Below are 18,665 nucleotides of genomic sequence, written 5' to 3' on the forward strand. Positions count from 1 at the left end.
AATCCGCCGGATCGCTTCGAGCAGATGGCGGTAAATTTCAAATGCGTGGAAACGATGAGAAACAATTAATCTTCTAGTCCCTTAAACTTTGTTGTATGTTGCTTTCATAAAGGCATAACATTATCAAGGGAGATCCCGCACTAATAGTTTGCGAGTCCATAATTGTCGCCGCCAGCGTACAACAGGGTATTAATTGAGTTTCCGGAAGCGGCGGCTCCGCTATAAGCAAAGGCTAAACGGTATTCATTTGCCGGGGCTGCGCATTTCTGAGCGGCCATTTGTCATCGACGTAAGGCTTGGGGCATTCGTTCCAGCAGGTGCTCGGGCATCGCTCACTGTTCCCCTGCTTTGCGTTTCAGTTGAAAGCGGGCGAGACGGCGGCAGTGATCGCCCGCGAGCTGGCCGAGCAGACCAAGAGCAACCTCCAGGCGGGCGACATCACCTACACGGTGAGGACCATGGTGCAGCTGGTGGATCTGCTCGATGTCCAGCTGCGAAACCTGACGCCGGGCGGGAAGGACAGCGCGGCGCGGAGTCTCAACAAGGTGATTCCACCAAACCGTTGCCCGTTTTGACAGAAAATTGGCCCTGAAACCATTCACGCCGTTCGACGCTTGTCATTATTGCACGTCCGTGAAGTTCCCCCATTAGATGCTAATTTGTATAGAAACTAGAAACTGCAATTTCTTGAGAAATTACTCTGGGGCTTTGCTTTGTGGAGATACAGATCTTAACCCCACCCAGGTTGGTTTGGGGACATTTCGGGGACAATATCAGGTCACTTCCTGACATTTGGGGGGCGTGTCCTGGTCATATCAGGTCATTTGAGGACATTTGAGGGGCATGTCCTGGTCATATCAGGTCATTTGGGGACATTTGGGGGGCGTGTCCTGGTCATATCCGGTCATTTGGGACATTTGGGGGGCGTGTCCTTGTCATCAAGTCATTTGGGGACATTTGGGGGAGCGTGTCCTGGTCATATCAGGTCATTTGGGGACATTTGGGGGCGTGTCCTGGTCATATCAGATCATTTGTGCTGTGTCCTTGTCATATCAAGTCATTTAGGCTCATTTGGGGGGGATGTCCTTGTTATATTAAGTCATTTGTGGACATTTTGGAGGCGTGTCCTGGTAATATCAGGTCATTTGTCCAAAGTCCGGTCCGGGGGCCAATAGCGGTTGAAATAATTAACTTAGGGCTGTCAAACAAATAAAATTTTTAATCGAGTTAATCACAGCATTAACATTATTAGCATTCTGTTTAAGCGATCCATGGATCGAAAGACTTGTAGTTCTTTAAAGATAAATGTTAGTACAAGTTATAGAAATTTTGTATTAAAACCCCTCTTAATGTTTTCGTTCTAAATAAAATTTGAAAAAAATTTCAATCAAAAAATAAACTAGTAACCCGCCATTGTTGATGTCAATAATTACTTACACAATGCTCATAGGTGCTGAAGCCTATAAAATCAGTCGCACCCAAGCGCCAGCAGAGGACGGCAAAACTCCATAAAACACAATTAACAATTGGACATGACACTTTGCTGTCATTTTAATCTGTTTGAGCGGGGCATGTGCGTTAATTGCGTCAAATATTTTAACGTGATTCATTGAAAAAAATTAATGACAGCCCTAAATTAATTTAGAAAAAAAAAATTATAAAGCAAATGTGACACACAGAATGGCTTGCTAAAATTTGCATAAATATATTCTGCGTAAAGGACGTCAGCCAAGGCCGGCCCTCCACATTTTTACCACACCAAATCTGGCCCCCTTTGCAAAAAGTTTGGACACCCCTGGCATATGGCCTTTAGTTGTTTGTCATGACGTTCGGATGTCTTCCTCGGTCTACAAGTACGCTTAACTTTAACAACCTTGTCATGCTGTTTGTACTTCATCCAGATTTTTGATACAGCTGACTGTGAACAGCCCACATCTTTGGCAACTATACGTGTAGCGTTACCTTCTTCAAGAAGTTTGATAATCCTCTCCTTGGTTTCAAAAGACATCTCTCTTGTTAGAGCCATGATCGTTGTGAATCCACTTGGTCCGACAGCCCTCCGTGGTGTGATAACTGCACTGTTTTTAACTGCTGACAAACGAGCAGATCTAATCTGCCCAATTAAGGAAAGCAAATTGACTGGGTGTGTTTGTATTTTCGACTCAAAATGGAGTTATTACATACTTTTTTTCTTCAGAATGGAGTGATTCTATATTTATTTCCCTGCACTTGCACTATCAAAGTAACATTTACTGACTACCACAATGTTTTTTCTTCATTTCGTTTCGTGTTTCTGAATGCCAAAAAAGTAAAATTTGCTTTGTCGTCATGTTTATTTCATGGAATAATTGCTCATTGTCTCTAAAGGTACTTGTGTTGATGTCAAATTCTGACAATGGCCTTTTCTTTTGCTTTACAGCTGCAAAAAAGAGAACGCTCCTGCCGTTATTACGTTCAGGTATGTCAACTTTTTCTTTACCGTTAATCAAACTTACCCGGAATGTTCGGATTAATATCGCTCTGAAGTAGTTGTCTTTTCTGACGTACCGTGGTGCACCAGTCACCAAAACCAGAGAGACGATTTGAGTAAGTCAGCGAAAGTCTTGGCATGTTATGATTGGTCCTGATACATAATAAATGAGTGTCCCAATTTTTGGAAACAGCCTTTATCGCTACACTCAGCGACTTTACGAGGCCACTGGCAGATTGCGTGATTTGCTCTCCGCGGGTAACATTTTCGCTGTCGTCAGATTGTTTTTTTGACCAAAAGTTGGTGGGTTAAAGTTCAAGTTGTGCTTATATATATGGCGGAAAACAGTCAGGTGACTTGAAGTTTGCTCTGAGACCGCCAAGTTGGCCAAATTTCAGAACTGTCCTCATTGGAAAGCCTAAAATCTCAATTTTCTGGGGTAAGAAAAAATTGGAACAGGAGGGCATTTAAAAAAAAAAAATTAAACAGCAAAAAAGAGTAGAATTAAAGACGCCATGTGAACACTGCGCAACGCCTTCTAATATGGGGCTCTGCTACAGTCCGCTTCAGCTTTCGTAATCGGTCACAACACATGCAGGGATCCAACGCCGTTGAAAAAGTACGAAAGCTGTACCACATACAAACAGGAGTGATTTGTTCGAGGATTCGAGGTCATTATTATATTTTTCGTACCATGCATGCACTTTGAAACATGAAAAAAATCAATGGGAGAAATTAGCCGCTACAGCATTGGCGTCGTAGTTCGCAATATTTACGTAAAATAAATGTCAAATGCATGTCTTTTTTTTTTTTTTTTTTTTTGCTTTTAACCAAGAATCGAGTCTATTTTACGTCCATATCTATAAAGAATTCAGGGATTTAAGCATTTATTCACAAGAATTTTCAACGGAAAAAGCTCTTTGTTTTCCTAAGGTGGCCGCAGAACATTCGACATATTTATTAAAATAAATGCAAACTGCACGTTTTTTTTTTTTTTTTGCTTTTAACCACAAATCGAGACTGTTTTACGTCCAGATCTATAAAGAATTCTGGGATTTAAGCATTTGCTGTATTCACAAGAAGCTTCAACAGAAAAAGCTCTTTGTTTTCCCAAGGCGGCCCAGCACATTTGACATACGTATGTAAATAGATTATTAATAAATTCTATATCACAACTTATTATAGATAAGAATATGCCTTTATTATCATTATACATTATGTACTGTTAGCGAATGAGGCTAGCGGCTGCCTGACGTCAACAGAGCTTTTCTGGCGAAAATTCTTGTGAATAAATGCTTAATCCCCAAATTCCTCATAGATATGGACGTAAAACAGTCTCAATTCTTGGTTGAAAGCAAAGACACCGTGCGGTTAGCGTTTATTTTACGTATATATGTAGAAGTACAATGCTACTCTGTTAGCAAATGAGGCTAGCGGCTGCCTGACGTAAACAGAGCTTTTCTGGCGAAAATTCTTGTGAATAAAATCTTAAATCCCCGAGTTCTTCATAGATATGGACCTAAAACAGTCTCGATTCTTGGTTAAAAGCAAAAAAAACATACAGGTAGCATTTATTTTACATCAATATATTGAAGTATTATGCTAGTCTGTTCGTCAATGTGGCGTCCGCCATATGTAAACAGAGCTTTTCCTTTGAAAATGCTTGTGAATAGATGCTTAAATCCCTGAATTATTTATAGATATGGACGTAAAACAGTCTCGATTATTGGTTAAATGCAAAAAAATCGTGCGGTTAGCGTTTATTTTATGTATATTGTCGAAGTACAATGCTACTCTGTTAGCGAATGAGGCTAGCGGCCGCCTGACGTAAACCGAGCTTTTCTGGCGAAAATTCTTGTGAATAAATGCTTAAATCCCCAAATTCTTCATAGACATGGACGTAAAACCGTCTCGATTCTTGATTAAAAGCACATACAAAAAAACGTGCAGGTAGCATTTATTTTACGTCAATATATCGAAGTATGATGCTAGTCTGTTCGTCAATGTGGTGGCCGCCATATGTAAACAGAGCTTTTCTGGCGAAAATTCTTGTGAATACATGCTTAAATCCCCAAATTCTTCATAGATATAGACGTAAAACAATCTCGATTCTTGGTTGAAAGCAAAAAAAAAAAAAACGTACAGTTAGTATTTATTTCTTGTAAATATTGGCCAACTATGAGGCTAGTCAGTTCTGAAAATTAGCCGGCTGCATGTGTAAACAAAGAAGAAAATTCCTGCGAATGCTTCAATCACGGAATTCTTTGTAGATATGGAGGTAAAACTGTCTCGATTCTTTGGTAAAAGAGCAAAAAAACGGGCATTTACGCATTTATTTTACGTATATATGTCGAAGAATGACTGCAGCGGTTCCCATTCTCCCATTGATTTTTTTTTTTTCAAAACGTTTCAAAATGCATGTATGGTACGAAAAATCTAATGTTTGCCTTGAATCCTCGAACAAATCACTCCTGAGACAATCCTTCCTGTTTGTATGCGGTACAACTTTCGTAGTTCTTTAAAAATCCAAGCTTGAATCCTGCTTAGAAATAAGCGTGTGCCGTCTTCGCCTGACTATACTAAATGAAGCTCGGCCCCCTCTGATAAGGCGTGACGCAAAGAACGACGAAGTGTCAGGTCAATAGGTCATGAAGTCTATGGGTTCCCTAATAAGACTGGATTGAAGGCTTGAGTTGCTACCTCCAAAGTAGCCCTGAAAATGTGACTAAAATGGCTGCTTTTGATTCAAAATGGCAGACAGTCTGTACATTTTCAGAAGCTTTTTGCGGCTCTATTCATAATAGACATGCCTACCAAATTCCACGCAGCTTAGCGAAGCTGGCTCCGGGGTCTGAATTTTAAAAAGATTCCAACGGTTGAACGCCGCGTGTGATTTCTCAGGCCGTGTATCACAGCCAATTTAATCCCGGCGAACACGACGCCTTGACAACAGAGCACATAATGATCACCTCGCCGTGTTGTGCCTTTTGATTGCTAGCAAAGGCGCTAAAAATGGCGCCCGGAGGACGTATTCACGGCGTCCAATTACGGCGATGACGTCCGTCCGTGTTTTGGCCGGCGCCTCCGAAAGCTTTCTTCCGTTTAGTCGGCTTGACGGGAAGTTGAAGCCGCGGGCAAATTCCGCCGTCGAAGATGAAAAACATCTCATGCCTTAGTAGGAACCAAGCGAGTGTGACTTTGTAGGACCCAGGGAGGATTTTCAAGCCCCTCATTAAAGCGACACCTTTGTTGGCGAGGATGACCAGGGGGAGTGTCGCGGTGGGGCGGCGTGACCTTCCAGGGAGGCGCGATGATAAAAGAACCGAACCCCCCGCGCCGCACACCTTCCGCAAGTCAATTTGTCGGAAGATGAAGATATCCTCGTAAACAGACAGCTCGTCTGGCCCGAGGTGCCGGAGTTCTGCCTGATTAATTGGAGTCTTAAAAGTGGGAGATTTTTTTTCTTTTCTTTTCTATGGCGTCATCGTTCATAACGTATTTATTTGACTGTGGATTTTACACTACATTAACACAGACCAAGTATATTAACAGAGATAGTTCAGCGTGAAACTCCTCAAGGCTGTCATTTTGACTTTCTTCCTTATTAATTAGCCCCTGATGCCCGAATTTAACAAATATGCAAATGACAAACATGAAAGTTTGTTCATTTTGGATGTCTAGCGCCGTCATTGACATCAGTGGCGGATCTAGAAAAAAATTTTGTATGGGATGGCAGGAAGGGGACAATGATGTGATATTCTTGGACAATTCAATTAAGGCATTGGATTGATTTAATAGAAAATGATGAAGACATTTAACAGTTCCAATTTAGCTGAAAAAAATATAAAAGTGTGAAGATTTTGCAGCAGGCCCGAAAAACAAAAGTGGTATTTGCCATGTGGCAAAATGGATTTTGCCATGTGGCATTTTTTTTTTGCCATGTAGCAAAATGGATTCTGCCATGTGGCATTTTTTTTTTGCCATGATCCAAAACTGATTTTGCCATGTGGCAATTTTTTTTTTTTTTTGCTGTTGAAAAATTGATTTTGCCATGTAGCATTTTTTTCCATGTGCCATTTGTTTGCCATATGGCAAAATTGATTTTGCCATGTGGCATTTTTTTGGCAACTTTTTTTTTTTTTTTTGCCATGTAGCAAAATGGATTCTGCCATGTGGCATTTATTTTGCCATGTGGCAAAACTGATTTTGCAATGTGGCATTTTTTGCCATGTGGCAAAATGGATTTTGTCATGTGGCATTTTTTTCATGTGCAACCTTTTTTTTGCCATGTAGCAAAATGGATTCTGCCATGTGGCAAAACTGATTTTGCAATGTGGCATTTTTTGCCATGTGGCAAAATGGATTTTGCCATGTGGCATTTTTTTCATGTGCAACTTTTTTTTTTGCCATGTAGCAAGATGGATTCTGCCATGTGGCATTAATTTTGCCATGTGGCAAAACTGATTTTGCAATGTGGCATTTTTTTTGCCATGTGGCAAAATCGATTTTGCTATGTGGAATTTTTTTGCCATGTGGCATTTTTTTTTTTTTTTTTTTGCCATGTTGCAAAATTGATTCGGCCATGTAGCATTTTTTCCATGTGCCATTTGTTTGCCATGTGGCATTTTTTTTGCCATGTAGCCAAATGGATTCTGCCATGTGGCATTTTTTTCCCATGTGGCAAAACTGATTTTGCCATGTAGCATTTTTTCTTTGCTATGTGGCATTTTTTTTTTCGCCATGTGGCAAAATAATTGTTGCACTAAATGTATGTTATGTAATGTATATATGTATATGTTATGCATGCGTGTATTGAATGTATGTTATGTATGTACTGTATGTAATGTATGGTGACATCATGTGGGGGCAGGTAGTGGAGGGCCATTACATTCCTTGGCCAGAGATGAAGAATCCTGTCAAAATGGCCGCCAGCCCAAACACTACGCTTCCCAGCATGCTGCACAACTCCTCCAGGTGTGTCTGCTTAAGCCACTTAATTGCAGTCGGCCTGGAGGAGTATATGCAGTAAAACAGAATGGAGATGAACAGGAAGATCTGGAAGAAAGTATTTTGAGAACAGACTTGAGGTTTTTTTAGGCATTTAGTGTGTTGTTTTTTGTTTCTTGTGCCGCATTTCGGCCACTTTCTTTTGGGAAACCTGCTCTTTTTTGAATAATGAAGCTGTGTGTTGGAAACCTTGGTGTCCTGAGCTCCTTCCTGGCCAGGCCTACCTCGTGTGATGTCACAGTATGTATGTCTGTGTATGTGTATATATACTTTGTATGTATGTATGTATGTATGTACTTAAATTTGACATTTACTGCCGTAAATGAGGTTTTCGTTGGTGCTGACTGGGTTGGCAAGCCTATGTTTTAGGGTGGCAGGTTGTCCCCCGATGCCACCCTAATGGATCTGCCACTAGGATCCAGCGGTCCCGTTGAAACGACTAGCGAGCTAATTAGCATTCAATGCGCGAATATCGCCATTGGCATTTTTAAATCTTTAATAGCTCTTAATTTTTCATCTTGTCTTGCAAATGTTCCGGTTTGTTCCCCCGCTTTACTCGTGCCGGCATTGTTGTCGGCGGATTAAAGCGGGGCGTAATGGCCGCTCGCCGACGTTAACGAGCGGGAGAGGCTCGCACCGGATAGTTACGCCGGCGGTAAATAGCCGCTTCGGCAACGCCGTGGCATTTTTCACCCCGGTGCTTTTTATGTGACGGGAATGTCGGCACGGAAGAGAATCCATCACGGCCGTTAAAGACTTGCGGATAGTAGAAACTCCTGCGCGGCCTTTAATAATTGTATTTCTGGTTTTATATTTCACGCAGAGTCAAGTGTTTACAGTGAACCTCCACTGCGACTTTAGAACTTGCAAATTTAGACCATAGACTCCATAACCTTTTGGCATGAGACTGGAAATGGGGCCGATTCGTAGGGGGCCTTTTTTCAAAAACTTCAAATATTTTCAAAAGCAAAGCTGCTACCGACCTAAAACCAAAACAGGCACCTACCTTAGCCATATATAAATCTCCATGAGCAGCGGCATCAAAAAATTCAAAGTCGTTCTCTTATAAAATCCTGATTAATTCATTTTTATACATGTCTAACACAACTTAAAATGGCTATAAAAGTCTCAGATTTTACACTAGATGCACAAAAATCACCACTTGCAGAGATAATCACCTATATTTTTGGGATCAATAGCAATATTTAACATATCATACAAGTTTTTGACCAAAATAGCAACTTAATTTTTTAATCACTGGAAATTTTCAACGGCTAATAAATCACTCAATTTAACATCAGAAACTTAATACTTGAGAAAAACATGCAGAATCAATTATAAATAATATGTAAATAGATTAATAATAAATTCTATATACAACCACAACTTATTATAGAATAGAATAGCCATTATTATCATTATACACTCTATACTGTTAGCGTATCAGGAGCTTTTCTGGCAAAAATTATTGTGAATAAATGCCTTAATCCTCAAATTCTTCATAGATATGGACGTAAAACAGTCTCGATTCTTGGTTAAAAGCAAAGAAACCGTGCAGTTAGTGTTTATTTTTCGTATATTGACGAAGTACAGTGCTATTATGTTAGCAAATAAGCCTAGCGGCCACTTGGCGTTGACAAAGCTTTTCTGGCAAAAATGATTGTGAATAAATGCTTAAATCCCTGAGTTCTTCATAGATATGGACGTAAAACAGTCTCGATTCTCGGTTAAAAGCAAATAAACCGTGCATTTAGCGTTTATTTTACATATATTGACGAAGTACAATGCTGATATGTTAATGAATGAAGCTAGCGGCCGCCTGGCGTAACAGGAGCTTTTCTGGCAAAAATTCTTGTTAATAAATGCTTAAATCCCTGAATTCTTCATAGATATGGACGTAAAACAGTCTCAATTCTTGGTTAAAAGCAAAGAAACCGTGCAGTTAGTGTTTATTTTTCATATATTGACGAAGTACAGTGCAGCTATGTTAGTGAATGAGGCTAGCGGCCGCCTGGTGTAAACAGAGCTTTTGTGGCGAAAATGTGTGTGAATAAATGCTTAAATCCCCGAATTCTTCATAGATATGGACGTAAAAAGTCTCGATCCTTGGTTAAAAGTAAACTATGAGGCTAGGCCACCTCTATGTGTAAACAAAGAAGAACATTTGTGCGAATAAATGCTTCAATCGCGCCTCATGGTACGAAAATTCTAATATTTACCTTGAATCCTCGAACAAATCACTCCTGAGACAATCCTTCATGTTTGTATGCGGTACAGCTTTCGTAGTTAAATCCAATCGGAAGTAAATCCAAGCTTAAATCCGACATGAGCTTGTGCCATCTTCGGCTATTACTAAATGAAGCTCAGCCCCCTCTGGTAAGGCATCACGGAAAGAATGACGAAGTGACTAGGGGTGTGCCATCTTAGGCACCCCACAATTCGATTAGATTACAATTCAGGGTGGTACGATTCGATTTTTGAACGATGATCACGGTATTGATGATGATCGCAATTATCACGATTATTGATGCATCGTACATTACTGATTTATAAAGTCGCCAAACAAATTTATGTTAAAAGGAGTACTTATTTCTCTCAACAATACAATAAAATACACTGGTGGAATGAACTCCACATTTTCTGGACACACAAAAGTGTCTTTAGAAATAAGACTTCTTTTAACCAATATACTTTGTTTTCACAGTGTTACCTCCTTTGTGTAACTTTTGGAGTGACGGGGAAATCACAACTGCTCTTGATCACTTCTAACTTGTGGCGTTTATTGCCGAGCACATAAACAAGCAACACCGCCACACACACACTCATTATGGCGCGCGCACTTTCTTCTCTCCCTGCCCGCCCACGCGCGCACACGCCTGTCTGCTCCCAGGCAGCACTTGCAACAACATATTTCTGTACTATTTCGCATGTTTGTAGTGTTACCGCTGTACTTAATCATGGTTTTACACGTTCTGCATTGGAATACATGTTAGCGAATTAGCGTAGCGCTCGGCGCTAACTATTAACATCTCAAAAACAACAATAAAGGCTAAACAGTACAAGAGGGTTCGTGTACTCACCTGTTATAGACGCACACAGGTATTAGCAACACACTCGGGACATTTTTCAATTGAAATGCCTTAAAACTACTGTTGGACATCTGAAAGACAAGGAGCAACGAATTATCTCTCTTCCCCTCTCGCTCTAAAAAATAACTTGTGCCTGCCTGTCTCATACACAAATTTACTTTCAGGGCCTTTTAAAAAGGAGTAAATCTCTCTCCCAGTCACCATGAGCATCCATCATAACATTGTGCGTGCGTCCGTTAATGGTGTCCGGGCAGCAGACGTGTCTTGAATTTTGTTCCGCTTCAAGCAGCTGTCATAAGTGAAAATCATCGTTTTTTGAAGTTTTATGAATCATAATCGAATCGTCACGTGTCGAATCGCGATGCATGTAATAATCGTTTTTTTTTTTTTTTTGGAACTCCTCTAGAAGTGACACGTCAATTGTAATGATGTCTATGTTTACCTGGAATTCTTAACTCGCGCAGGCTATGGTGGAGACGGTCAACAATCTGCTACAGCCACAGGCGCAGGTGGCCTGGCGTGAACTAAGCACGGGCGAGCAGCTGCGGGCCGCCACTACACTGCTGGACACGGTCGAGCAGGGCGCCTTCGTGCTTGCGGACAATCTGCTCAAGACCGACATCGTGCAGGAGAACACGGAGAACATACGTGAGTATCGCATAAGCGGATTTTAAAGGGGGGCCAGACCCTCCTGGTGGCCGAAAAGTGCCAGTGCATGTCATTGACTTTCCAATATATATAAAGGTTGTAAAGCAATAAAACTGCTACTAAAAATGAATGAAATGAACAAAAAATATATTTTTATAATGGGTTAAAATTATTTTTCAAAAAGATCATGTGACTAGCACCTTAGACAGTCATTTGCTTTGCATATAATTAAAAAAAAAAAAAAAAGTTCGAGGGCAATTTTATTTTTCAAATGATTTTTTTCTTTGATTGAAAAAAAAAGTTTTTTTTCTTTTGATTGAAGCAAGTTTTTTTGGGATTGAATAATTTAGACACAAACTTCCTACCAATAATATGGCCCGAACACAAAAAGGATTGCTTGAACCAAAGAAACCGTTTTGAATGAAAAATTACGTGTTCAAAGGCAAATTTCTCAATCAAAATTTTTTCACATTCAAAAACTTTTTCGATGATTTAATTTTTGGGGGGGATTGAAGTGATTTTTCTTTTTGAAAACCTAAATTTTTTGAAGCAACTTATTTTTTGATTGAATAATAAAAACAAAAATGTCCTAGCCAAAATGCGGCCAAAACACAAATCAACATTACTTCAATATAAAAAGTTGCTTCAATTAAAAAACAAAAAAAAAGACTTCAATAAAAAAAAATTGAAAAATAGCTTTCACGTGCATTTTTTTTTTAGTTTTATGGTTTCAAATTTATTTTTGCATTTAAACACAATTTTTTGTTTTGTTTTGTTTGAAGCAACTTTTTTATGGATTGAATAATTTAGACACAAACTTCCTACCTATAATGTGGTCCAAAGACAAAAAGGATGGCTTGAACCAAAGAAAACTTTTTCGGTGAAAAATTAAGAGTTCAAATGCAAAATTTTCAATCTAAATTTTTTCACATTCAAAAACTTTTTCTATGATTGAAATTTTTCTTTTTTTGATTGAAGTGATTCTTCTTATTTGAAAATATATATTTTTTGACTGAATAATAAAGACAATGTCCTAGCCAAAATATGGCCCAATCACAAATCAGCATTACTTCAATCAAAAAAGTTGCATCAATGAAAAAAAAAAAACTTCAATTGTAAAAATAAAAATCAAAGAAAAATAGCTTTCACATGCATTTTTTTGTTGTTTGAGTTTCAAATTTATTTTTGCATTCAAACACATTTTTTGGGATTGAATAATAAAGACAAATCTACCTCCATATGGCTCCGCCCAATGGATACAATTTTTGACTGGGGTAACTACATTGACACGACACCGGCGGGCGTACCATATTCAATGAGTGACGATCTTGGCGAAAAGTATTGCCTAAGCAGCCTGATTTACAACCCCCCCTTAAGAATGATGGGAAACAAAAAACACTTATTGTCAACTTATCATTATAAATATTCTTGTAAGTTAATTTTATTGATGACACTGCGTTTCAGGGTCATCAACATATTGTTGCCCCCCCGCGCCAAAAGTCAAACTCTGCCTATGGAGTATGGCGGTCATCCTAAGGTGCATCATCCACCTATGAAAAATAATAACAGCGATCGGTGTTGGATTCTGCACCCTAAAATATGTGCAAAACAGCTGTCAGACGTAAAATAAAAATTGTGTTTCCCAATGTAATCGCTTCTGTCGATTACTGGCAGTACTTTCCATTTTCATGATCAGGAACTGATATACAGTATTTCCATGAATGTTTAATGTGACGTTCCAATTATTCACCTGATAATGAGAACCAATGTAGCCGACACTGAAAATATATTCCCGCCAAGAGTGTCTTCCACATCCCCTCTAGCAAAACAAACCTCCAATAGAATATTTATCAAGATGAGTGATATTTCCGCGTTGGAAATAAGTTTCTTCTTAGGAGAAATTAGCATGACACTCCTCTCTGAGTTTGAAGCTACCATGGCAACCTAAAAATATAAAACATAGGTCTTGTGACTCGTAAGGAAGCGGCAGCGAGGCGAATTAATAAAACGGATTTTATTATATATCCGCCGCACAATTCATCTGGGTATTAGGGCGAATCCAGGCTCGTTCCGAAGGTGAACGAGACGACAGCGACTCAAACCCGGGGGAGACTTAACAGCTCGCGGCGGTACGCTTGTTAATTACGCACCGGCGACGTGTTTACTAGGCCTCGCCTCCCTTGTTTGCGTGGCACAGTGTCTTATATAACCCGAAGAAGATGTCCCATTTAAGGATCGTAATTACAGAGACTGTTTTTTTTAAAACGGACATCCTTTGTCTGCACTCGATTCGCCCACAGATTCCCGCTGATTAGCGCGTTAGCCTGGAGCGTTTTCACGCAACTGCGAGGCAATAGAGACACTGTCAAAATTCGTAAGGGACAGGCACACATTCGAAGGGATGTGTGCTACAACCCCTAGCAAAAATAATGGAATCACCAGTCTCGGACGAGCACTCACTCATTTTATCATGTAGGACAAACTCTGATAAAAAGCTTGAAAAAATAATGAATTAGTTCAAAAGTGCAACTCTTTAGCATTCAGAAACATTAAAAGAAATGAATAAAAAACATTGTGGTGGTCAGTAAATGTTACTTTTATAGAGCAAGTACAGGGAAATGTATATGGAATCGTTCCATTCTGAGGAGAAAAAAATGGAATCAAAAGAAACAAACAAAGAAATAACAAAACACATCTCGAGTATTTTACGACACCACCTCTGGCTTTTATGAAAGCTTGTGGTCTCTGAGGCATAGACTTGATGAGTAATCATCAATTTGGTGCCAACTCTCTCGGGGTTGTATATGACGATAACAAACCAGTGTGTAGATGTGTTTATTAGCCAAATATGACCCTGTATTCCCTTTCCTTAAATCATTGAAGCTTCATTGTGCACGCAGAGTTGGAGGTGGCTCGGATGAGCACCGACGGGAATTTGCCTGACCTGAAATTCCCTCAAACGGGCGGACACGGTAGCTCCATCCACCTGTCGGCGAACACGCTGAAACAGCACGGACGAAACGGTAAGTAGCATCTGCTGCCTTATTTTTCTCAATAATTTCCAGGCTAGGCTAACTAACTCAAGAACACATCGTAATTTTCAGACTACAAGCCGCTGCCTTTATTCTTTCATTTTGAATCCTGCGGCTAATAGTCCAGTGCGACTTATTTGAGTTAATAGGTAACACATGCCTCCGAGCATGCATTGCAGCGCTACAGATGTAAATAACAATCAAAATTAATGTTCTGTGCTAATTATTCTTCAATTACTGTTCCAGTTGTTTCATTAATTGCTATTTCTGGTATTTGGTAACACTTTATTTGACAGCAGCGTCAAGGCTGTCATAAGAGATAAGACCCTCATAATTATGACATGACACTATCATGGGCATTTATCAAAGCTTATGAGAGATGTCATTAAGTGTCATACGGCAAATTATGTCACTCCATTTATGTCCAGCTCGCATCTTTTTCATCCTTTCAAAAGTGAGATTGTTTGCCGGAAAATACTAAATTACATCTTTAATAAACATTCACTAATGCTCATGACAGTGTCGTGTCATAATTATGATTGTCTAATGAGTCTTATGGCGGCACCGTCAAATAAAGCGTTACTAAATACCATAACTAGGAATTTATGAAACAACTGGAACAGTAGCTGAAGAAATAATTTGCACTGAACATGAATTTCGATTTGTTAATTACAACTGTAGCGCTGCAATGCATGCTAGGAGGCATGTTGGACAACAACAGTATTGACGGCAGGTGGAAGCAGAGGTTGACTGTCACCCCCAAGGGAGCATTGATGCCCAAATGAAGCTTCTTGAAACAATGAAGCTTTACAGCCAAATGGTTCAAAGCTTCATGGAGGTTCATTTGGTCTTATGACAGTCTTATAATGCCACTGTCAAATAAAGTGTTACTGGCTAATATCTTTTGGTGTAAATATCCCATAACACAGTGAGGACAGCTGCGGCTTATAGTCCAGTGATTGTGGTTTAAAATTTTTTTTTAAAAAACATAGTAAGCTTTACTATGTTTTGAAGTCATTTAATAATGTGAATCAACCGTTAAAGTTGTTAAAATTGCTCCCATTTTTGCATTAGTTCCCTTCCGTCTACTTTCGACATGTGAACGTTTTAAAACTGTTTCATCATTTAAAGATAGATTCAAGTCATGATTTTGCCCATATAGGAGTATTTTAGATAAAATTTTACTTAGGCTCTGTAGTAGTGAACCTTCCTAGTGAACCTTTCTGAGACGTCTACTGCTTTAAAATAGCGGCTGTTTACTAACGCCGCCGAATCCATCATTTCGCATCTAGTTCTATATGCATGTGATATCTAGGTGTAGATTGTAGGCTGTCTGCTACAGTCAGGAAATATTGGAGCCACCTAGCCTAGCATCGTGTTTGCTATAGCGTCAAAACAAACTTCTCTCTCCATGTCATTCAACCAATGTAACGCTCATTGTCTCATTGCCGAAACGGTGACAAAAAAAAAACGTAATGCACGAAAATAGTACAGATTTTGAACGTACGGCGTACACATTTAAAAATCAGTGCTCACTTGTACAAATTACGCCAAAACCGTACAACTTGACAGGTATGGGAATGAGTTCATACACGATAAAAAAGTTACTAACATTAATTAATGTGAGTTAACTCAGAGTTAACTTACCCACATAGGCGGAGTTTGACTTTTGGAGCATGTTGATGACCCCGAAACACAGTGTCAGCAATAAAATTAACTTACAAAAATATTTATAATAAGTTGAAAATGAGCGTTTTTTTGTTTCCCATCGTTTTTGAGGAGAATCCTAAATCAGGCTGCTGGCAGGACAGTGTTTTCCGAAATTTCCAGGTTTGCGGTGAATCAGTAACAGGCATACATTTGCAAAATAGACAATGTTTATTGATTAGAAAATGCAGAATAAATGAGATGTATTGGTTATAATCCCACAAGAGCAAGCAAACAAGTATCAAGAACAAGCATAACAAATGGCAACAATGATGCTAGATTTGAGTTTGTCAATCCCAGAATCCCCGAGCTTCCGTTACAGCACAACCAAAATGTCCCTTAGCAATGAAAATGGCTTACCGTGACAAATGAGCGAGAGCCAACGCTCCGGTAAGGCGGCGAAGGAACAAAGCCAGGTGATCCGTACGTGACCCGCTGACGGATTGCACGTACGGATCGCCCAGATTTGTCCTTTTGCCGCTTTACCGGAGTGTTGCTGGCTTCCCACTCATTTGTCACGGTAAGCGATTTTCATTGCTAAGGGAAAACTAGTTGTGCTGTAACGATAACGCAGGGATTCTGGGATTGACAAACTCAAATCTAGCGTCACGTTACCGTTATTTTTGCTTGTTTTTGATACTTGTTGCTTGCTCTTGTGGGATTGCAATCAATAAATCCCATTTATTCTGCATTTTCTAATCAATAAACATTGTCTATTTTGCAAAAGTGTGCCTGTTACTGATTCACCGCGAACCCGTAACTTTTCGTAAAACAGACGGCTATACTTTTCGCCAATGTCATCATCCATTGAATATGGTACGCCCGCCGGTGTCGTGCCAATGTAGTTACCTCAGTCAAAAATTGTATCCCCTGGGCAGAGCCATGTTAAGGTAGATTTGTGTCTTCATTATTTGATCTCAAAAAAAAAAAAGAAGTTGCTTCAATCAAAATATATATATTCAATTAAAAAGTCACTTCAATTTAAAAAAAAAAAAAAAAAAAAAAAGTTTGAATGCAAAAATAAATTTGAAACTAAAAAAGCATTAGAAAGCTATTTTTATTTGTTTTTTTTTTGTTGTTGATTGAAGTCAATTTTCTTTTTGATTGAAGTAATGTTGTTTTGTGTTTGGGCATCATTTTGGCTAGGACATGTGTATCTTACTATTCAATCAATAAATAACTTGCTTCATACAAAAAAAATACATTTTCAAAAGAAAAATCCATTTAATCAAAAAGAACAATTTCAATCATAGAAAATAAGTTTTTGAATGCGAAAAAAATATTTGACACTCAAAAATTTGCATTTGGACACTTAATTTTTCATTAAATAGATTTGATTTTAGCTATGCTTTTTGTGTTTGGGCCATATTATGGATAGGACATTTGTGTCTAAGTCATTCAATCCCAAAAAAAGTTGTTTCAGTTAAACAATATATATTTTCAATCAAAGAAGAAAATCATTTTAAGAATAAAACTGCCCTCCCCTATTTTTTTTTTTTTTTTTTTGCGAGGAAAATAATATGCTAAGCAAATGGCCATCTAAGGTCTAGTCACATGATCTGTTTAAAAATTAATTTTGACCCATCATAAAAATCTTATTTTGTTCATTTCATTCATTTTTGTCATTTGTTTTCTTGCTTTACAACTTTCGTATACATATATATATATATATATATATATGTATTAGGGCTGTCAAACGATTAAAATTTTTAATCGAGTTAATTACAGCTTAAAAATTAATTAATCGCAATTAATCGCAATTCAAACCATCTATAAAATATGCCATAGTTTTCTGTAAATTATATATATATTCTGTAAAATAATTTGTTGGAATGGAAAGATAAGACAAGATGGATATATACATTCAACATACGGTACATAAGGACTGCAGTGGGCATTTCACTCTACTGTCATTTAAATCTGTCTATCCTGTCCTCACTCCGAAGCGTCTACTTTTTCCAAAGCAAGACAGCTAGTGAACGACGCCTTAATAATCAGACTTCTTCCTTTTTCATCTGATTTATTAATAAAATGGCCTCAAACCACTGTCCTCTTTAGACCGTCGTGAAACTACAAAAAAAAGTACACAAGCATTGCATTAGCAACAACGTTAGCTTAGCACGCTATACAGGTTCACTAAACATAAACAAAAAGCGTCTCATACAAAAAATATAACATTTCGCTTACTAACATAATATCTACATTCTTTACAACAACCACACTTACGGACAAATCTTGTCCAAGGATCATATAAGCACAACATTACAACGTAGGCGTCAGCCCGAGACGTCGTGCAGCCATAATGAACTGGCAAGAAAGCAATAAACCATGTCGCAAAGCGACCACAAGAGTTCGCTGTTAGACAGCACCAAAAACCTTGCTGTAAAATTTACCAAAAGGCAGAATACTGTCTGAGCGGGACATGTGCGTTAATTGCGTCAAATATTTTAACGTGATTAATTAAAAAAATTAATTACTGCGCGTTAACGCGATAATTTTGACAGCCCTAATATGTATGTGTATGTGTATGTATATATATATATATATATATATATATATATATATATAGGAAAGTAAATTGCATGCAATGACACTTTTCAGCCACCAGGGAGGCCCTCTTAAACTCCGCTTATGCTCTCCGTCGTAATTTTTTTCTTTGTGTAGTAGTTTTCATGTTTCAATGCTTACGAGACAGCAACGACAATTTCCCTA

The 18,665-nt window shown here is 38.7% G+C and overlaps 1 protein-coding gene across 2 annotated transcripts in view; it reads left to right on the forward strand.

Annotated features, from left to right (window-relative positions):
• The window catches only part of LOC130928501 (adhesion G protein-coupled receptor L3-like), a 231,677-nt gene that overhangs the window by 156,037 nt on the left and 56,975 nt on the right, over positions 1 to 18,665 (forward strand). For both annotated transcript variants that reach the window (XM_057855157.1, XM_057855158.1), the window contains exons 12-15: positions 360 to 545; positions 2,420 to 2,458; positions 11,031 to 11,214; positions 14,115 to 14,237. In XM_057855157.1, the coding sequence (XP_057711140.1) occupies positions 360 to 545; positions 2,420 to 2,458; positions 11,031 to 11,214; positions 14,115 to 14,237 (532 nt within the window). The remainder of the gene's footprint in view (positions 1 to 359; positions 546 to 2,419; positions 2,459 to 11,030; positions 11,215 to 14,114; positions 14,238 to 18,665) is intronic.

This window comes from Corythoichthys intestinalis, chromosome 13 (assembly GCF_030265065.1).
Source record: "Corythoichthys intestinalis isolate RoL2023-P3 chromosome 13, ASM3026506v1, whole genome shotgun sequence".
NCBI classification, from domain to species: domain Eukaryota; kingdom Metazoa; phylum Chordata; class Actinopteri; order Syngnathiformes; family Syngnathidae; genus Corythoichthys; species Corythoichthys intestinalis.